This window comes from Mesocricetus auratus, unplaced genomic scaffold (assembly GCF_017639785.1).
Source record: "Mesocricetus auratus isolate SY011 unplaced genomic scaffold, BCM_Maur_2.0 Super-Scaffold_100014, whole genome shotgun sequence".
Taxonomy (NCBI): Eukaryota; Metazoa; Chordata; class Mammalia; order Rodentia; family Cricetidae; genus Mesocricetus; species Mesocricetus auratus.
Genome location: NW_024429197.1, coordinates 50,144,282 through 50,166,931, shown reverse-complemented (window position 1 = coordinate 50,166,931; position 22,650 = coordinate 50,144,282). Strand labels below are relative to the sequence as shown.

Sequence of the window (22,650 nt, the reverse complement as noted above, 5' to 3'; positions counted from 1 at the left end):
TGCCTGAAGGGAAGGTAGCGTAGAGTAGGCAGGGTTTCTGTAATCTCTTCTACATGGAAGCATAAAAGACTTTGGAGTTATATATGTCCCTCCCTGACACCCAGTTAGGAGTCAGGCATATTGGAGTATGCTTGTAATCTCATCACTTTGGATGCTGGAGCAGGGGAATTGCAGGTCCACATGTGGCTGAGGATGCACAGTAAGCCTCACAAAGTAACTTACTAATTCGGTTAAGTTAGGCTTCTCTGATGGTGTGTCTCAGAACGATTTCTTCCCCTTCCTGGATGTCAGGTGTATGGGGTACTTTGTCTTTTGTTCTCATTGTGAAAATTTGGTCAAACTCTTCTAAGTAGAACATGGAGAGATGTGTGGCCCTCTCATGACTGAACATTCTGATCCACTGACGGTCCAACTCCTCCCTGATTGTGTCTAGTCTAGGTTTTCCTACCGGGTTCTTGTTAGCATGTAGGTATCTGCCTCTTGGTTACTGTTCTGGTGAGTTGTGATTCTCTGTGTTTGCCTGATTCTCTCTCCAGCTGTACTTTGATCTGTTATATAATTCCCTCGAAGGTCTCAGAGAACTATTGTGTGTATCCATTTGTCAGTTGTGCTAATTAGCATGAATAGTGAGTTCTAAGCCTACAAGTGGTATTTTCATATATAATTTCTATTTCACCTAGATATCAAGAACCATGTGTCAGCTAAACTAAGACTTTTCAACGCCACAGAGAACTATTTATATAAAGTCATCTCTGATAATTTTCTCCTTTTTAAAAAAGTGATAGTCAACTATGCTATTACACTTTGTCAAGGATTGCAGATCTACATCTGATTTAGAGTTAGTCCCATATTACTACCATCTTCTTAGATTTGGGTAAAATCCCAAGATCCCCCCCCCTATTATTTTTTATGATCATTTGAACTGGGGCCCATTAGTGGCCACTTCCCATCTTCTGGGCCTCTCTAAGCACAGGCAATTGCCTTTCTCTGCCCTGATGGATACCTCCTGCTCTTTGGGCAATGACTTTTTCCTTCCAGGAGAAAGCTGGGGGTGAGTGACAGTTTCCTTCTCTGGAATTTGCCAACAGTCTTGTCATCTTTTGGCATTTCCTACTTTGACATGACATTCTCATCTAAATTGGGCAATGGTCACATTTCATTACTTTCTTCCTTCTTGGTGATACAGATCTTCCTGATCCTTTCAGAGCCACTAGCCTTGTTTATGCTCAGCACTAACTAATGAGCTGTTTTTCTACTTTTATTTTAGAAAAACCTTATTCAGCCTTACTGGAAAGCTGTACTCTAAACAAAATGGTTGCTTCTACATTTTTTTCCTTTCTAAATGATCGCTGATTTTTTATGCATTATAAATTAATTTTTCTTCCCCCAATTCTTTGATTTTTCCTCCAAGCTGTCCAAAATTAGGTATTATGTAGCCAGTTGTTTGAAATATAAGATTGCGTCTCACTTTTTCCTTCAGTTGCTCCTTTGTCTTTAAAGGTGGTACTCACATTTATGCAATATGAAACTAGATGAAAATTGTGAATAACAGTGGGGATAAATTATATCTGTGCCTCTTACAGATTCTCCCTAGCAAATACTGTGAAAAGTATGGTTTGCTGTGTTTTAGATACTCCATAATTACCATGTGGATGCAAGTTGTTATGGTAACTGGGTTTCCCCTTCTATTAAATAACAGAGTAAATGGTTGCTTGAGATGCGATTGAATTGTCAGCTTTCAGGCTAGTGTTATCCTGATGGGAAATGGGGTGGAGAGACAATGATGGAGGGGAGAGGTGGGGGGGAGATACTGAATGTTAGAAACTACTTACAGAGAGATGCGGGCTTTGCACTTTAAGAAGGCATCCTCTTACGTCCTCCTTCTCTTCTTACTGTTTATCAGTGGATAGCGAAGCAGAAAGTTGATAGCGAAGCAGAAAGTTACTTTGTGGCAAGAGGGTTGCCAATGACAGAAAGTTGAGGGCTCCTACTCATACTTATGACTAGCCATGCAGTGAGTATCTTCTATGGCTTCTAACATGAAGTGAAAATGATTTTCTTCTGGGAATGTAGGGAGAATGAGTGTGAGGGTTGATATTTCTTTGTATCCCATGTAGCAACTGAAGTCAAATACCCTTTTTCTTTTTCCTTTGTTGTGTTTTTTTGTAGTAGCATATGTGGCAGAGGTAGCGGAGCTGGTGGTTGTGGTGGTGCTGGTGGAGGTGGTGGTGGTGGTGTTTCTGGCATGGTGGTGGAGGTGGTGGTGGAGGTGGTGGTGGTGGTGTTTCTGGCATGGTGGTGATGGTGGTGGTGGCAGTGGCAAAGGCAGTGGCTATGACAGAGGTCGAGGTGGTTTTGATGATAATGAGCAGTGAACTTGTCTTGCTTTATTAATTTGGGGTATAAAATTAATAGCAAATACTTTTTAATCTGTCAGTTTTGTATACTGCTCTGCCTATCCCACTCTACTTTTACAAAGAACCTCATCAAAAGATGTTCTTGCTTGACTTATAGTGGTTAATAAAAAGGATGCTAAAATGGGTATTATCTTATTTAACCACGTGATGGTGTTTGTTCAAGGAGAAGAACAAGGTGTGTGGTTCCATTAGGTAAACATTTATCAGGAGATCCTGTGAGTAATTTTGTTAACTCTTCCATTGTTCTCTTATATTTATGAATTGTGTTTCTAAGCAGGATATCTCCATATCACGTGTACGAAATCATAATCATAATCTAATGCTTTTGGAATTTCAGAGTGTAAAATTTATAATACTATAAAATTTTACCTTTTCACTTAGTAGATACTTACCTGAGAATATTTCTGAGCTAGAATATTTTGAGCGTGGACCTATAAAGTTTTAAATATTAATATGTCTTTAGCTATATTGACTCAGACAAGTTTGTTTTTGAGACAGGCTCTCTCTGCTCCTGGGTGTTCTAGAATTCCCTATGTAGGGCAGGCTGACCTCAAACTCACAGAGATTACCCTGACTTTGCCTCCCAAGTGTTGGGATTGAAAGTGTGTGCCTGATTCTAGAAATTTTTATTTGAAAGCTTTATTAATGTTTCTAGAATAATTGAAAGTTGAATGCCATGCTGGGTCTGGTGGTGCAGGCTTGAATCCCAACAACCCAAGAAGCTGAGGGATGAAGATCACAAGTTCAAAGTCAGCCTAGGTTAACTTAGCGAGCTCTTATTTCAAAATAAAAATGAAATGAAGGATTAGAATATAGCTCAGTGATAGAGTGGCTGGCTAGCTGCTAAGAATATGTAAGGCATGGAGTTTAATTACAATAAGAAGTTGAACATGATAGTTTTATGATGACTTTAAAATTTTTACCTTATAATTTTAATGTGAGGAACATTTCTATCTGTTAAGGAGATCTGGTATATTTAGTTTCAACTCAGCATGTGTGTAAAGGCAATGTTACAGGCACTGTAAAGGGAATCCCAGAACGAACAGGTTGTGATCTCTGTTGTGGGGGGTTACAGATGTTTACAGAGGTGAGAAATCAGCTCAGTAAGCAGAAATGATGGGAAGAAAGCCAGAGAGATGAGTGAGTCCATAGGTCCCTAGGAGTAGGGGAAATGTGGGAAATGGTTTATATTCAGTTCTCCAGAACAAGGTTAATTGATACATGGGTACAAGAATTATGAAGACATTGGTTGAGGCTCTTGAGCAGCATAATTATCTCTTAAGTGATTTGATGTTGTTTTGATATTGAGAAGATGTTAAGTAATATAAAATGCTTGCATGATATTCAATAATAACTGTTTAAGATTTTGCAAAGAAGTTCTGAGTGACTGCAGCAGAGGCCACACCATCTGTTTGTAATGGGTTAGCAGAGGAAAGTTTTGAGGGCACTGAAGATTGGACAGGTGATGTCATAGTCACCTGGGGAGAAATAGCACTAGGCCAGGGAGGAAGGAGGTAGGGTATGCCAAACTTGCATTTCAGACATTGTCTTGGTCATTGAGTCAAGGAAAACCTCCAAGGTAAGTAAGTCTGAACTTTCAAACCTTGATAACAGGGATATTGACAGAGACAGAAAAGATAAATGAGAGGGGGTTTTGAATAATAAATAAGCCAGCAGAGTGTAAGAGTTAGTTGAAGGTGAACGAATGAGAAACATGTTCTATAAAGAGTGGTTTTTAACTACTTTTTGCTTTTCAATTAAAAAATTTAACTGATACACTAAAATATAAAACTTGTACATATTAAGTTATTCATATTTATGAGATTCAAACTATATTTTATTGAGCTACAGCTTGATATGGATTTCCCTGTTAGCGTACACTCTATGCATTTTGGCAGGAATACATGTTTCTATAAACAACATCAGTCAAGATGAAAATTATCCTAGTATCCTAAAAATGCCTCTCATTCTTCATAGTCAAATCTGTCACCTTCACCATCTCTTAACTATTGTTTTCTTTCTTATCTCTATGTAATTAAAATTAGAGCTTAAAATGCCCTAGGCACCAACCACAGCGACCAAGAGCTGTCTCTTCCAAGTCCCAGACATTTTCCTCACTGTGCCTAGAGAAGTTGTCTTCTTAATTTTCTGATTCAAATATTTTTTCATTATTTTTATTACATTTTTAAAAAAAAGACCTTACTTCACATGTCAATCCCAGCTCTCTCTCCCTCCCCTCTTCCAGCACCCCCTACCATCCCCCCAGCCTCCCACCCTATCCATACTCCCTTCCACATAGGGGATATCCAGAGTCTGTCATTTCGTTCAGGGCAGGGTCCAGGCACTCCCCCAAGAGTCCAGGCTGAGAGAGCACACCTCTTTGTGTTATGGACACACGAAGTCCATTTATATGCCAGGGATAAACACTGATCCACTGCCCAGGGCCCCATAGGTTGCCCAGGCCTCCTCACTGACTCTCACATTCAGGGGGTCTGGATCAGTCCCATGCTGGCCTCCCAGATGTAGGTCTGAGGTCCAAGAGCTCCCCCTTGTTCAGGTCAGCTGTTTCTGCTGGTTTCGCCAGCCCATTCTTTACTCATTTGCTAATTGCTCCTCTCTCTCTGTCACTGGACTCCAGGGGTTCTGTTCAGTGTTTAGCTGTGGGTGTTTGCTTCTGCTTCTATCAGTCACTGGATGAAGGTTCTAGGATGGCATATAAGGTACTTGTCAAGTTCATTATCAGGAATGGGCATTTAAGGTAGTCTCTCCACTATTGCTTAGATTGCCAGTTGGTGTCGTCCTTGTAGATCACTAGAGGTCTCACTATTGCGAGATCTCTCTTCAAACCTATAATGACTTCCTCTATTATGGTATTTCTCATCCTGTTCTCTCCCTGTTCTTCCCCCAACTCAACCTTCTTGCTCCCCCATGACCTACTCTCTCCTCCTCTTCCCCCCACTCTTTTTCCCAGCTCCCCCCACCATGCTCCCAGTCTGTTCACAAGATCTTGCCTCATTCCTCTTCTCTGGGGTACCATGCATATCTCTCTTGGGTTCTTTCCTGTTTCCCAGACTCTCTGTCAGTGGAATTGTAGACTGGCACTCCCCTGATCCATGTCGAAAATCCATATATGAGTGATTACATACCATGTTTGTCTTTTTGTGACTGGGTTACCTTACTCAGGATGGTTTCTTCTAGTACCATCCATTTGCCTGCAAATTTCAAGTTTCCATTATTTTTTTCTGCTGAATAGTACTCCACATTTTCTTTATCCACTCTTCAGTTGAGGGGCATCTAGGTTGTTTCCACGTTCTGGCTATTACAAGTAATGCTGCTGTGAACATCGTGGAACAGACGTCCTTGTATGACTGTGCATCTTTTGGATATATGCCTAGGAGTGGAATTGCTGCGTCTTGTGGTGGGCTGATTCCCATTTTCCTGCGGAATCTGCATACTGATTTCCAAAGTGGCTGTACGAGTTCTCCCACCAGCAGTAGAGAAGTGTTGCCCTTTCTCCACATCATCTCCAGCATAAATTGCCATTGGTGTTTCTGATTTTAGCCATTCTGACAGGGGTTGGGATGGTATCTCAGAGTTGTTTCGATTTGCATTTCCCTCATGGCTAAGTTGGTGAGCACTTTCTTAAGTGTCTCTCTGCCATTTTAGAATCCACTATTGAGAATTCTCTATTTAGTTCTTTACCCCACTTTTTTTTTGTGACTTTTCTTGGGAAACATTTCTTGCCTCTTAAATTCTTTTAATAAAACCAGAAGGTAAAGATGAGCTACAAACACAAAAGTATTCTATTCTGATTATTTTAGTGTACTCAATATTAGGAAATTTATTTCTTAAAAGCAATTGCAATAACAATTTATAGTAAAGATAATTTCATTGACTATACCTAATCTAATCTTTCAGACAGCTCTTAAGAAATGTTAATTGGATCCTTTGGTGTTTTGGAGACTTGCTTCTTGAGTTCTTTGTAAATTTTGGAGATCAGCCCTCTGTCAGATGTGGGGTTAGTGAATATCTTTTCCCATTCTTTGGGCTGCCTTTTTGTCTTCTTGACTGTGTCCTTTGCCTTACAGAAGCTTCTTAGTTTCAGGAGGTCCCATTTGTTAATTGTTGATGTCAGTGTCTATGCTACTGGTGTTATGTTCAGAAAGCGGTCTCTTGTACCAGTTCATTGAAGAGTAGCTCCCACTTTTTCTTCTAAGAGTTTCAGTGTGGTTGGATTTATGTTGAGGTCTTTGATCCATTTTGACTTAAGTTTTGTGCATGGTAATAGACATGGATCTATCTGCAGTCTTCTGCATGCCAATATCCAGTTATGCCAGCACCATTGGTTGAAGATGCTTTCATTTTTCCATTGTATAATTTTAGCTTCTTTGTCAAAAATCAAGTGTTCATAGGTGTGTGGTTTAAAATCAATTTGATTCCATTAGTCTACCTGCCTATTTTTGTGCCAATACCAAGCTGTTTTCAGGACTATAGCTCTATAATAGAGCTTGAAGTCAGGGATGGTGATGCCTCCAGAAGTTCCTTTATTGTACAGGGTTTTTTTTTTTTTTGGCTATCCTGGGTCTTTTGTTTTTCCATATTAAGTTGATTATTGTTCTTTCAAGTCTGTGAATAATTGTGCTGGTATTTTGATAGGGATTGCATTGAATCTGTAGACTGGTTTTTCATGGTATCAGAAGTGGGGTGGCAAATGGCATACCTGGGTGTTTGGAAGCTTTTACTCTACAGTGTTAGGGGCACTGTTCTTCCAGAGTGTCTTTTTTCTCTTACCTGGATGGCTGTAGGAACCTTTGCAGGGCTTTCCTGCTCTGAGTTTTGTCCCTCTGTTCTCAGTGGGCAGCAAGGCCATTGTATAATGTAAGTGAGACCATCCTGTTTCTCTGAGAATGGCTCCTCTTTTACTAAGAAGTAAGTTGTGAAAAGTGACCTAGAAGAGTGTGAACTCCAGGGCTCCCCTATTAGTGCTCCAGGATTTTCCATTCTGTGTTCCTCTTTCTCAGCTTGCCCACTCTAACTATTCTGGATTTTTGACTTTCTTACCCAGCTCAGCCAGGCATACAGCAGGAGGATTTGATAAATTCTGTATTCTGAAATTTTGTTTTTTTGGTTTTTACGAGACAGGGTTTCTCTGTATTGTTTTGGAGGCTGTTGGTCCAGCCTGGCCTCGAACTCACAGAGATCAGCCTGCCTCTGCCTCCCAAGTGCTGGGATTAAAGGCGTGCGCCACCACCGCCCGGCTGAATTTTTGTATTTCTTAAGTAAGAGGTAAAAATCCAAGTTGATGTTTCTGTTTATTCTGGGTATCAAATAGGGTGTAATGTATACTCTTCCTGCCTGCCTAGTCCCAGTGCCACATCAACCCCCAATTATACAGACTCCACTAGTTACAATGCTGTTGGCCAATGTCCAGAGCTTCTCATTGGCTAGTTCTGTCTTAAGTATTAACCCATGACTACTAATATATATTTCTATATGGACTTATCTTTCCTAGGACGGCATCCTAATATGTCCTCTCTTCCCTGGAATCACATGGCGACCCTTCACTCTTGACTACATTTCTCAGAATCCTCCTCAACTCCTAGTCCCACCTATCTTACTTCCCTATTGGCCAACAGTGCTTTATTTGCATATACACAGAAGGATTTCCCCCTAGCAACAGGGGCTAATGATAATATATTTAGTGACCAGAGAACATAATTCATGGAAGAAAGGGGAAAGCATTTGGAAATAGATAACAGGGATGGAAACTGAGAACCTCCTTCCCAGCTGGATATGTGGCTAGGTTATTGTTTGCTCTCTGGATAGTTGAAGAACAAACGGTCTGGAGAACTCATTCCTTCTGTTGGTGAACACACTGACAAGGCTCTTACCATCCCACTTGGCAGCATAAATACTCAGCCAGAAAAAAAGTCTTCATAATATTTTTTCAGTTCACCTCACGGTCTCAGTATCCATCTCACGCTGTTTAAATATCTAATGTTTGAAAAAACAGCAATGGCACCAGACGTGATAGACAAAAGTCAGAATTAATCCCATTGTTCTCTCCTGTCCCATGTCCTGTGGAGACTTCACAATCCCTCCTTGTGGTCTGTTTATGCCCACTTCCAGCTCTCCTGCCAGAAAGACAGGTTCTTGTGGAGTGCTTGATAGTCCTTGTCGTCCACCCCGCCTTGCATAGTAGGCTCTCAGTAGGATGAGAATGAAGCATACACAGAGGCTGTGACAACTGTATTCAGCTGTATTATCTCCCATCGAAAGGCACTTGAAAATATTCTCAAAATACTGGGAACTGTTCTGAAGCACGAGTTACTGTAACTCTGCATAATTATATATAAACTCCTCTCTCTCGTCTATACGAAGGTGGATGAAAGTTTAGGGACATGGATGAAAGTGTTTGTTGCTGAGTTTAGGAAGGCATGAACTATGAAGCACTGTAACTGTTGCTCTCGAGTCATCTTGAACAGGCGCAGAGTCTGACAGGATGTGTTGCAATGCTGTGTACTAATAGGTAGAAACAGAAATGACGAAGCAAGTCAGACGCTTCCCCTGGGCTCTGCTCAGTCTCATGGTTAACATGTAGATCTCACTCTTGACATGTATCATTCTTTTCTCTTGCACACTCACACCGATGAAAGGGCCGCTGCCCAGCGGTGTACACACTGCGTCCAATGTGCCCCTGCATGCTCTTTCCACCCTGGTTTCTATACAATGTGGTTTCTGTGGCAGTTTTGTTTAGTAATTCAGAAGTGGTCATATTTGAAATCCAGGCTATGAGTAATATTTTTTTTTATTTAACATTACTAGGGCATTTGTTAGACAGTACCCTGCTCCCTGTCCTTGGCAACAGTCTTTATAGCCTTTCCCTGTGGTTTTCAGAGAAGGATTTGTATTACAAATACATCTTAACTTGCTATTATTGCAGGGTTTCATTTGCTTTAATTTAGAAAATTCCAGGCTTACTTTATTTTGTCTTTAGATGATTCCAAATTCTGTTCAACTGGGAATATTGAAAAGATATTATTTGTGGTTCCAATCCTGAACTAACTTGGTTTGTTTTGGAGAACAAACCACTGAAATGAAAGAAAGAAGATTTTCTGGTATGGCTTTTGTTTTGTTCTGAATTCTGTATAGTATAACATGCTTCTCTCTACCTTTCCCACAGGTCCATGTCCAGCTGTCAGAATGGCACCGTGCTCTCTTTCTTCCACAGGCCTGGCTTGCATATATGACTCGAGCTTACCATGCTGTTTTACAGGTAAGGAAACATGGAGCATGCTTTGAGGAGGGAGCATTTTCCCCTTATCACTGATTTTATAATAATGTGTATTTACTGTCTCAAGAATTTTCTCTCTGGGGCTGGTACACAGCATCTACCACCCCCTGCTTCTAAGGTCCCAGTGAAAAACCAAGGTTCAACTGCACTAAGGTCTCTCTGGGAAACAAATCAATGTGTTGGGCTTAGTTACAAAGCATGGGTGTGGATTACTGACAGGAATCAGGGTGATCCCAAAGCAGCCTCCTTGGAAAACCTTCCTGTAACATGAATGATGGTTTCCTCGTGGCTGTAAGCTTTTGTAGCCTATGTCTATTAGCCTCTTTCTGATGCCCCAAGATCTTATACCATTAAGGTAGAATTGCACACAACCGGATAGAAGGAGTAGCTGAATACTCAGGTATGGGTCCCATTGCCTTCCTCATCCTCTCATCCTATCAAGGAACGTCAGTGTTCGACAAGCCCAGTTGGATGATCTTTTGCAAGCAGCACAGCTGACCTCCTTGTAGTCATAATGCAAAAGTGTAAAAGCACTTGGGAAAAATAGCACTATCAAAAATGCAGTGGTTCCCTTTGTTGGTAAGAAATGTAAGGCTTGGGACATCTGTCTGTCTCATACACACACAACCTTCAAGGCAGAGAAGGTGGAAAGATTGGAAGAGTCAGAAACTAGGAAGGAACAGAGTGAAGCGGCCTTCTCTGAATACGAGAGGGCAGGTGCACACATGAACTGACAGTAGCTGCGGTTGTCCATACAAGACCTACACAAAATCAAGCCAGGCAGCATTCCAGCATGGAGAGGGAGGGCTCATGAGCCCCCATCCCTAGCCGAGAAGCTGTTGATGGTTGATGGCATCTGGCGGAAGGAGAATCAGTTTTCCTTAAGGGTGTAGCTCCTGCTAGATTGACCAGGCTACAGTAGATGGGGTTGATGGCCCCACTCTCATGAGTGTATCAGCAAAATCGAAGACGTGGTGAGGGGCAGAACTGGGAGGAGTAAGGGGGAGGAGCTGAGAGTGAAAATGTCCCGAATACATTGTATGGATGTCTCAAAGAATTAATACAAATATTACATTAGGTAAAAGAAAGGCGCGTGCACATGCGCGCGCGCGCACACACACACACACACACACACACACGTTTACACAAAAGTTCAAATATGGACGTTCCTAAGTTTCTGTATCCCATCCAGAGCTCCTTTCTAAGCTCTATTCTCTTCTGTCCTTTTGGCTTCCTGATAACCAACTTGACTGTCCTGTAGTATCTGGATTCAATTGCCTCCCACACAGAGCTCAGTGTCTCATCTCTAGACTGAACCTGCTTGGATCTTTGGCATTATCTCTTGATACTTTTCCCAGACATTTATATTTCAGCTTTTCCAAATTTCTGTTTTCCAAAAGTTGGCATATAGCCTAATGTCCTGGCTTTTATACATACTGTTCCTCTCTGCCTCAGACGCTGCCATTCCCCACATGCCCAGCCCATTTTAATTTGTTCTTTAAATTAGTTGGGGAAGGTACCTGGTGTACTTAACTCCTATCCCCCACTGGATTATAAGCCCTTCTCCTTTCATACTGGAAACTGTTTCCCTTTTAAAAGGTCATATTGATTTCCTTAAATTAATTAATTAATTTTGCATCCCAACTGTAGTTTCCCCTCCTTCCTCTTCTTCCAGTCCCTCACCCCACCGCACCCTTGTCCCCACCCCCTAATTCACCCCTCCTCTGTTTCAGTTCAGGAAAGGGCAGGCCTCCCATGGATATCAACAAAGCATGGCATATCAAGTTGCAGTGAGACCAGGCACCTCAGCATGTATTAAGGCTAGGCATGGTGACCCAGTATGAGGATTAAGGTGCTAAAAAAATGAGCAGAAGAGTCAGAGACAGCCCCTGTTCCCACTGTTAGGAGTCACACAAGAGGAGCAACATCCAGCCTAGATCAGCCCCATGTTATCAGTTCAGTCTCTGAGAAACCCTGTGAGCCCAGCTTAGTTAATTCTGTGTGTTTTCTCGTGGTATCCTTGACCCCTCTGGCTCCCACAACCCTTTCTTCTCCTCCTCTGCAGGATTCCTGAACTCTGCCTAATGTTTGGCTATGGGCCTGCATCTGTTTCCAGCAGTTGCTGGATGGAGCCTCTCTGATGACAATTGGGCTAAACATCAATCTAAGAATATAACATAATATCATTAGGAATCATTACAATGACATATTGTTCTTCCAGTTGTATTTGGGTCTATCCTAGGTCTCTGGGTCATCCAGCCTGTGGGTCCTGGTGCTCCAGGCAGTGTCAGGGGTGGGCTTACTCTCCTGGCATGGCTTTTAGGCTAGATCAGTCATTGAATGGCCACTCCTTCAATCTCTAGGCCACCCTTACCCCAGCACATAGATACAGTGGATTGTTATCTGGTACTTCTGGTTGTCTCTATTCCTTCAAGACAAGATCAGGACTTCCTTTTCTATTGTTTGCTATCTGTGTCTAAAACAACAGTTGTTCACCAAATACGTAAAATACACTCAATTGGCCTACTTTCACCCATTTTTATAAATGTTAGTGTATTTTAAATGCCAGATAGTTTTTTATCAGTTGGGAACTATTCAAATGAACAAAGTTGAATTCCTTTTTTTTTTTTTTTTTGTGGCTGAAGAGTTATTGTTAAGAATTGTGTGTGTATACGTGGGGTCTGAGATCATTAAAGTAACATGTCTCAAGAAGATTTTCATGGAGTTTAAGGATTCATACTTATATAGGTAAAACTGATAACTACCCTATAAGGACACAGAGTGAGAGCCAGGGGATGGGCTGGGAGGTAAGACAGACTCTATCTCAAACTCAAACCTTGGTGCAGCAGTGCCAAGTACTGTAGCCTAGAACTGATAAACAGTGTAGAGCTTCTGACCCATCAGAACCTAGAAGGGGCCTGGGGTCTCCATCAGCAACAGGCTGGGTCCTTCTAATGTGCTTTGTCTACAGCCATTTTTAACATTCGAGTGTCCCCACTGTAACCCACATAGCAAAGCCAATCCTCTGAGATCCCTGGCCCCTGGCTTCTTATTATTTTACTCTGTGTTTTATCTCCCCAGTGTGGGTGCTCCTGTGTGAAGGAATTAATTTCTTCTGTCTGTGTGCATCTTTGACCTAGTTGTACACCACCAGACAGTTAGCTTCTATCCAAGAGCAGTGAGAGTACAAATCAAGGTACACTTCATGTTCATGTCGCTTTCGGTCACCTCGCAGTTTTCCTGGCCAGGCAGAGTGCTGAGCTTGTGGGATCCGAAGAGAAATGAAGGGCCCCTCCTGCCAGTGAGCCCCCTTTTCAGTAAAGGCAGCTACAAGCACCTCTAAGCAGTTTCACTGCAGCATTTGCCATGCTTAGTGAAAAAAAAAAAAAACCAACACAATTCTGCAAACACCTAGAGAAGGAAATGAGCAACTCCTGTAGTCAGCTGAGAATTTGTATTGCTTTGAGGCAATGGTTCTCAACCTGTGGGTCACGACCCCTTTGGCAAGCCCGTATTTACTTTATGATTCATAGCAGTAGCAAAATTACAGTTATGAAGTAACAATGAAAATGATCTTATGGTTGGAGTTACCACAGCATGAGTAACTGTATTAAAGGGTCACAATGTTAGGAAGGTTGAGAACCACTGCTTAAAGGGGAAGAAGGGCTAAGTTGAAGAGAATTGTGATATAATTCAGTTTCATTTTCTCCATAACTGCTACTGTTTATTGAATAGCTAGTATGTTGCTATTCACTTAACATATACTATTTCAATTAATCTTTACAGAAATGCAATGAAGTATATATTATAGGTAGACAAGCAGGGTTAGCTAGGAAAGCAAAGCAAACAGTTCAAAGCCAATAGTTGGTACATGAGAGAAATAGAATTTAGGAATCTTCTGATTCCAGAGCCTCATTATGATTGCCTAACACTATCATTAATTGTAAAGAATGCAAGTTGATCTAATACGTTATTTCCTTATTATATCTATTAATTTAGTGTGTGAGTATGTATGTATGTGTGTGTATTCATGTATGTATGTATGTATGTATGTATGTATGTATGTATGTATATGTAGGCATGCCGTGACACATATGTGGAAATTAGAGGACAATTTGTGAGAACAGTATGTTTTCTCCTTCCACTGTATGACTCTAGGGATTTAATTCAGATTGTCAGGATTGAAGGGTAGTGACTTTACCTGCTGAGCCATCCTTCTTGTGTTGGACTAATAAAAGACAAGTCCATTTAGGAAAAGTCTTTTATTTTTCATAATGTGGGTCAAGTATTCTCGTCTGTTGGTGTAGTGATGTGTGTATTAGTTTGCTTTCACTTAAGATCTCTTTGTGTCCTGTTACATTAACAGTCAGTGAAAATGTTAACTTGAGAGTCTAGCGTTGAAAACCCAGCAGTGTGCGGTAGGTTTGTCATTACTTGAGAAGCACTGATGCACTTAGCTGTTGAGTTTAGCTGCATCCATACCTTTGAGGCTTACGGCAACAGAGGGGAACTGGAGTAACATTGAGATCCTTGTTCATTACAAGCATTTTTGTCCTGGAGGCATTTTCTGTTACAACAGGTATGGATACTTCTCTCTGTTGCTTGGCAGGTTTGGTAGCATTAAACTCATCCATTAGAGGAGTCGTTTTCTTGGTCAGCCTTAGGAGACAGGCTGAAAAGTATACATCCTACATTACGTCCTAGACATGGATGTAGTAGGACATGGATAGAAAGTTTGAGATCTGAACACTATTAGTGGCTTCTGCTTAGGCATTTCTTGAATTACCTATATGTTTTTCAGAGGAAGCTGATATTTGAATTGTATGTTTGTGTGTCTGACATGCTGGAAGTAAGTGGATTTCTTTCCATGTAGAAAATGCAGAGACAGTCTGGTTGGCTGTTCCCAGGCTGTCTTGACAGGGAGTGTTCTAATAACTGGCTATACACCAACCTGCTTGGCAAGGAGCTTTCTATTCTTTCCTTCATTTTGTTGCTCTTTTTGGATGCTGAGGAAGATCAGGCCACCAGCTTTGTGAAGAAAAAAAATCTTTGAGACCATATGATGTCATACAGGAGAGACCTATAAAGGCTGGTTGATTGTGGATACACTTCCTTAGTCGGTCAGCTATCTGTCAAACGATCTGAAATCAAATCTGTGATTATGAGCTAAGAGCTGTAGTAAGTCACCCTCTGACTGGTTGAAATATTTTCTTTTTAATCTTTATTCTTTTGTGTATATTTTTGATGTGGGAGATCAGACCCAGGGCCATGTATATTTAAGTATGCTCTGTCACTGAGCTATATACCTGGCCTCTGTTGCTTACTTTTAAAGTAAACTGGGTAGAATTGTTTATTGAATCATCAGCCTCTTCTTTTTATAGACTACAGATTAAAATTAAGAGGGATGGATGGATTAATAATTGGAACCTTTAGATGACCTAAAAACCTCAATTCAGGTGATCATTTCATCCGTTTTCCCCAGTTTCCCTGCCTTAACCAAAGGAGAGATGCCTGATGAGTGCTGCTGCATCTCTGTTACAGAGCGGCAAAGAGCTAGAAAGCAAAGTGGACTTGGAACCATGGCCTGACATGGACGAGGTGTTGGGGGTGGTTACAGAGAGGGGCAGGAAGAGAAACTCTGGGAAAGAAAGCAAGAACCCTTTCCTGCTCCTCAATGGGATGGTTGGAGAAAGAAACTGTTTTGTTTACTTCCAAGTAGATTTTAACTGTATCATTTCCTATTTGTTAGATTTTTTAAAAAAGGAATTGCAAGAAATAAATGTTTAAGGAATAAAGGTATAGTTTAAGAAGCATAACTAGCTGAGTTGCACTGTGAAAATTATTTTACATTTCCTGCCTTTCTAGGAGGCCAGTATAAAGGTTAACAACATCTTTTAGTTTGACAATCTCTGATACTTTCTTGTAAGAGAATACTTAGGACCCTGTTTTTAGTTACTTAACTATTGCTGTAACAAAGCACCATGACCAAGGCAACTTATAAAAGAAAATTTAAAATCCTCAAAGCCTACCCTCAGCAACACAGCGCCTCCAACAAGGCCATATATTCCCAAACAGTGCTACCAGCTGGGAACCAAGCATCCAAATATATGAGCCTGTTGGTGGGGGCATTCTCATTGAAGGCACCACAGACACTAAGTGGTCAGTAAGGAAAGACAGCCAGTGGTGTAGCCACTGCTTAGTTACCCATGTCCTACCCACCGATCTTTGTGGGAGGCACAGACACATGTCACCCAAAAAGTAAAAGACCCAGACACTGATATTGGGGTTCAAATTTCAAACTGAGTATCAGAAAAGCAAAGCAGCCGGCCGCTAGCTTCCTACCTCTACCTCAGGACCATTGGGCTGGTCCTGTCTCCACGAGCTCTCACCAAGCCTCAGACTGTAACCTCTCCTCAGTGTGGCTGGAAAATGAATATCCCTCTGAGACCTTGCTTCTGTCTTATGTACTTCCCTAATGTTATTAAAGGTGTGAGCTATAATTCTCTTTTAGACTGTTTCACTCTTGTGTAGATCTGAGTGGCTTTGAACTCTTAATCCTGAGTCCTAGGATTAAAAATGTGTATCACCACCTCCTAGCTTTTGGATGCTGGGATTAAAGGTGTGCATGCCTACTGCCTGATCTCTGCAGCTTGAAGTTGACTTTTCTTTTCTGACTCCTCACTCGTTTTAATAAATCATAAATAATATATCACTACAGACACACAAGAAGGCATGAAAGTAGGTGAGGAACTTGTTGAGGAAGAAGGGGTTCAGTAAGAGTTGGGGGATAATAGATGGTAATGGGGCATATATACCATCAACACACACACACACACACACACAGGTGTCACAGTTTGATTCCCAGCAGCTGTATCAGATGGCTGATTGACTGTTCCCAGACTGTCTTGCCAGGGAGTGTTCTAATTGGCTATTGGGGTGTTATCATTCAAAGCACCATAGATACTAAATAGTCAGTAAGACTACTAAGTATTCTAATTGGCTGGTCATTGCAGCTCCAGGAAATATGATGCTCTCTTCAGGCCTTTATATTATATATTCACATAGATAAAACATATACACAAAAATATATTTTTAATTTTAAAAATTGGGACAGAATAGGAAATCCAGAGTTAGTAGACACTTGAAAGGATAATCAACCTTGTTAGTAAACAATGAAATCAAATTAAAGCCATGGTGGGCATCTCAAGAATGGTGAAGGTCTATTGACAATCCCAGATATTTATGATGATATGAAATAGCCAGAATAAACTGCTGGTGAGAATTTGAGCCATCAGTTGACTTCATTGTTTTTCATTAAAATTTTTGTTTTACTCTTTTATGTGTATGGGGTTTTCCTACACATTGTGTATACTTTTTGCATGCAGTACTCACATAGGCCAGAAAAAGGCACCAGATACCCCTAGAACTTGAATTACAGATTTTTATGAGCGGCTGTATGGGTGCTGGGAATCAAATTAGAGTCCTCTGGAAGAACAATCAGTGCTTTTAAACTCTGAGCCATCTCTCTAGTCCCAAAACCTTCTCAAAATAGGTAAGCATTACTCTATAATCTTAATAAAATCTGAGTTCTTGTTTAAGTTAGAAGCCATCAGTAAACTGCTATTTTAATTACATTAAATAGTATAATTGATAATGGATTAAAGGGGAAACATCTGATTACAGTAATACAGTAAAACTAAAAAGTTTAATATTTGAAGGTGTGGTCTTAACTATATTTTTATTACATGGCTGAAGTTGAGAACTTTGGGATATATTTTATAAGTTCATTCAATAAGTAGAAATGTAGCACTGGTGATTTCCTTTCTTTACATAGCACCTACATCTTATATTCTTATCTAGTTCATTTTCTGTTATTCTGTTGTGGCAGTAGTGTTCAGACCTCAATCTGTGTATAACTAGAATTATCAGTTGCTGCCCATTGCTATGTAGGAGACTTTTAAAATGGGACTGTGAGAATCAGATCTGCTTTGAAAGGCATCCTGTAATGAAGCACTGACTTGGCCAAGCCTACAGCCTCTTCAGGACTTGCCGCTAGTGAAACTCACTGACTGCTTCCCTTACTTTCAAGGTCTAATATGCCACCAGTACCGCTTGTGGCCAGTTGGCCAAAGGAATTTCAGCCAACAGGCCGGCATGCTGACTGCTCTTGTGTGGTTTGCAGGGAAGGATAGCAGAGCTGGATCTGCAGCTCCAGCATGGCAAAGAAGGACCCGAGGAGGTGCAGTACAAACGCAGCACGGCCTGGCTTTGGTAAGGGGATGGCATTCTGCGGCACACTGGTGTCATGGGGCATGAGCCATGAAGGGGACAGCAAACGCCTTAACTGCATCCAAGCTGACTGCATTCCCTTCTGTGTGAGCAAGAGGGAACTCAGAAGACATGATAGGTTTGTTTTCACCTGCTCCCTAGACATGACTAGATATGATAAGGAATACTGCTTTCAGAAATATGAATACATACGTGTATGGTGGGGGAGAGGGGGACAGTCCCAGTCATCAAGAATCTGTAAAGAATTTATACTAGTATCCCCTGCAGGAGCAAAGCCTACTGAAATTTACATGTAACCTATGCACATCCTCCTACATATAAATCACCTCTGGATTACTTGGATAACTTCTACAGTGTAAATTCTGTGACTGTCCTTATGCTGTATTGTTTAGGGAGAGTAACAAGAGTCTACACAAGTACATTCCAGACACAGCAGAGGGCTAACTGAATATGTCTACACATTATTTTCCTAGTGCAGTGTAGGAATGGTTTGGTCCCCTCAACGTTGTTTCTTATAACTGATTGCTTTAGTCCTTTTGAATAAAAATTCTATTTTCCTCACTCAATTCATTACCATTACACCTCATATGTAGTGTAGGGTAACTCTTCTTCTCCTCTCTTTGCTAAGTCATCTTCATGATTGTAACAATCTTTCCATCTCAGACCTTCAGTTTCCCCAGCAGATACTCCCTACTGTATTACTGTATTTCCAGGAAATTTATAAATGATAACACATTAAGAGCAACATAAATTGTTATGTAGTTTGAGAAGAATAGTTTGCCATATTAATTGACCCAGAAACCTAAACTTAAACAAAGTGTCAGGAACCTAAATAGCTTTGTCTATACCCACAGGTTGCTTTATTCTGGACAAAAGTTATTTGGTTGTAGAAAATAAAATCTTTAGGCATTTAATTCTGTTCTGTTTCATTTTATAGATTTTTTAAAAGGGCAATGGATTTAGCATTAGGAATTAGAAGTTTGGGTTTCACTTTCTATTTGTTTTTGTATTTTAAACATATATACATACACACACACACACACACACACGCATTTTTCTTGCATGTCTGTCTGTGCGTCATGTGCATATAATATCTACAGAGGCCAGAACAGGACATCAGATCTCTTAGAACTGGAGTTATAAATGGCTGTCATCTGCCATGTGAGTGCTGGGAATTGAACCCAAGTCGTCTGGAAGAGCATGCAGTGGTCTTAGCAACTGAGCCGTCTCTCCAGTCCCCCTATTTGCTGTTTTGATCTAGTTTTGATTTGTCTTCTAGAATTGATAATTTGACAGGAATGGTATATTTACTGTATGCTCAAAGATGTAGACCTATAGACATAAGCCTCTGATGAAACTCAGAAGCTATATGATCATGAGTATCAGGGAGATGTTCCTTTAGTCTTAGTGTAGACCTATAGACATAAGCCTCTGATGAAACTCAGAAGCTATATGATCATGAGTATCAGGGAGATGTTCCTTTAGCATAGTGTCTTAGTGTAGACCTATAGACATAAGCCTCTGATGAAACTCAGAAGTTATGTGAACATGAGTATCAGGGAGATGTTCCTTTAGCATAGCATCTTAGTGTAGACCTATAGACATAAGCCTCTGATGAAACTCAGAAGCTATATGAACATGACTATCAGGGAGATGTTCCTTTAGCATAGCATCTTAGTGTAGACCTATAGACATAAGCCTCTGATGAAACTCAGAAGCTATATGATCATGAGTATCAGGGAGATGTTCCTTTAGTCTTAGTGTAGACCTATAGACATAAGCCTCTGATGAAACTCAGAAGCTATATGATCATGAGTATCAGGGAGATGTTCCTTTAGCATAGTGTCTTAGTGTAGACCTATAGACATAAGCCTCTGATGAAACTCAGAAGCTATATGAACATGAGTATCAGGGAGATGTTCCTTTAGCATAGCATCTTAGTGTAGACCTATAGACATAAGCCTCTGATGAAACTCAGAAGCTATATGAACATGAGTATCAGGGAGATGTTCCTTTAGCATAGCATCTTAGTGTAGACCTATAGACATAAGCCTCTGATGAAACTCAGAAGCTATATGATCATGAGTATCAGGGAGATGTTCCTTTAGCATAGCGTCTTAGTGTAGACCCAAGGACTTTGCTATGCAGCTGATAAATAACTGATAGGTTATTTTGTAATGAACTCTTCAGCAACTTTATTTGAACCCAGTCCCAATCCAAATAAAGACATTTCTTTATTATTTCAAATGTATTTATCATTTCCCATGTACCAAGTATTATTCTAACTGTAGAACAGCATTTCCTTATTCTGTCAAGCCTTATAAACTATTGAATAGAAACAGATAATAAGAAAACAAACAAATGTAATAGGACATATTTCCATTAGGGCAAAGTTAGTAAAAAGTAAATGGGCTGGGGTGAGTGGGAGGAGTTTAGGGGTTACTCTCTTTCATAGATAGTTCTGGTGTGTCTCTTTAATAATATGAACTTGAGATGAGACCTGAAGTGATGGAGTGAGTCAGTCTGGGGCAAGGGGAAAACCCTGTAATGGGATAGTGATTGCAAAAGAACATGCCTAGAAAGTGAAGCCAGTGTGACATGGAGGGAACAAGAATGGGACCAGGGTGTGACATTAGCGTTCTGACCATAAAGAGGTCTCTGTGAGAGGGTGACATTGGTGGCTTTTAATCTGGGCATCTGCTTCCTGATTTGGAAGGAGTACTCTAAATGTTATGGTGAAGAAAGATTCTGTGAAAAATGGTTAGGACTCTACTGCAATAATTCAGGCAGAGATGGTAGAGTCTTGGCTGAGGTGCTAGAAAGAGAAGAATGAAAAGTAAATTTTGAAATTGCTTTGAAGGCAGGTTCACAGGTTTATAATTCCACAGGCTTAATTATTGCTTTAAATGGAAGATGTGAAAGATGGACAACAAGGGTAAAACCCTGATCGAAAGAATGGAGCTTCTGTTAAGTGAAGAAAACAGCAGTTGAGACAGACAGTTTTATCAGATTCTATACCTAATGAGGACTCCAACTAGAGATACCAAGTAGGTTGTCCATTCTAGAGTTCAAAGGAGAAGTGAAGATCAGAAGTATCTTTTTGGGAATCATTAGCATATTGGTGACAGTCAAAATCATGATGCTGGGTGAAATCTAAGAAATTTGTGAAGAAAGCATTTCAGAGGGCTACAGCCCTACTTCTGCATTTCATGGAGGGGCAGACGCAGAGAGAACAATTAACGAGGCAGAAAACTAGCACTCACCAATATAAGAGGAGCAAGAGGGTGTTGCTTCTCTAGAGCCAAGGACAGAAAGTAATCTAAGAAGGGGACCAGCCTTGTATCAAGTGCTGAAGGTGGAGATTGAGAACTGAGCATTCAATCTAGCCTCTTGAAAGTCTTCTGTGACCCTGAAGGAAGCTGTTTGGATGGAATTATGGTATAAAAGCCAAACTAGTGGTGGACTTGAAACAGAAGGAGATGAAACTTGAATCAGACACAGTTAATTCTATTCTAAAATTTTGATGCATAAGCATGGTAGTGGTATAAGTAGCAATTAGAGGGCCTTGTCTTCTCCTAAGAGCATAGATATTACATCTTCACTTGCTAGGGACAATGATACAAGAAAGGGGAACTGGTGATGCAGCAGAGAGAATAGGACCAGCAGCAACTCTGATGTGACGACCACGCATGCCTGTTAATAGATACCCCCTCACTTGTTACTTTCACACCGTGAACAATAAAAGATTACAGAAACTGTGGACAATCTGTAGAGAAATTTGTCATGGGATTACTGTTAAAAATAGGCTTGTGGTCTATAAGAGCCGTTTGCAAGTATGTGAAAAGCTTTGTTCCTAAGGATGACTTATTCTCAGGAATGCTGACTCACTAAGAGTTTATTATATGTCGGATGCAAAAAGTTATAACTATAAAGTTTTATATTCATAAAAAATCTCAAGGGGCTGGAGAAATGGCTCCATGTTAAAGAACACTTTCTGCTCTTGAGAAGGACCCTAGTTTGGTTTCCAGCATTCACATAAGGTAGATCTAATACCATCTTTTGGCCTCCGTGGGTACCCATACATATATGGTACAAACACACACACACACACACACACACACACACACACACACACACACACACTGATACTCAAAAATATAAATAAATCTTCAAAAATTTTAGAAATGTAAATCTGGAACAGTGGTCTCTACTGTACCTCAGAACTCCTGTGATGGAAAAGATGTTGTAGTCAATAAATATCTACACTGAGTATACCTACCTTCCAGTTCACAGGTGTAATTATCTTCTTTTGACTTTGGTATTTGAAATTTACTTTATATATGCATACAGTGATGTGTATATATAGTTTGGATATAGTAAATTGATATTTTGGTGAGCTCTCATGTAAAAGGAAGAGAACAGTATCATTTGGGCTGCCATAACAGAAATACTGTAGATTGGGTGGCTTCAACAACAGCTTTTTTTCCAGCTCTGGAGTGTGGGCACCGGTATGTCTGGTAAGTCCTCCTGTCCTGTGTGTACTCACATGGGGGAAACAGAAAGGAAGCAAGCTTCCTCGTGTGTGTTCCTGTGAGAACACTGAGCCCATCTGTGAAGGCTCTACCTCCAGTTACTGCTGTGAGAGTACTG

The 22,650-nt window shown here is 40.6% G+C and overlaps 1 protein-coding gene across 3 annotated transcripts in view; it reads left to right on the top strand.

The window, feature by feature from the left end:
- Nucleotides 1-22,650, top strand: part of Focad (focadhesin) — a 319,451-nt gene that overhangs the window by 235,900 nt on the left and 60,901 nt on the right. For all 3 annotated transcript variants that reach the window (XM_040757181.1, XM_040757180.1, XM_040757182.1), the window contains 2 exons: nucleotides 9,601-9,693; nucleotides 17,894-17,982. In XM_040757181.1, the coding sequence (XP_040613115.1) occupies nucleotides 9,601-9,693; nucleotides 17,894-17,982 (182 nt within the window). The remainder of the gene's footprint in view (nucleotides 1-9,600; nucleotides 9,694-17,893; nucleotides 17,983-22,650) is intronic.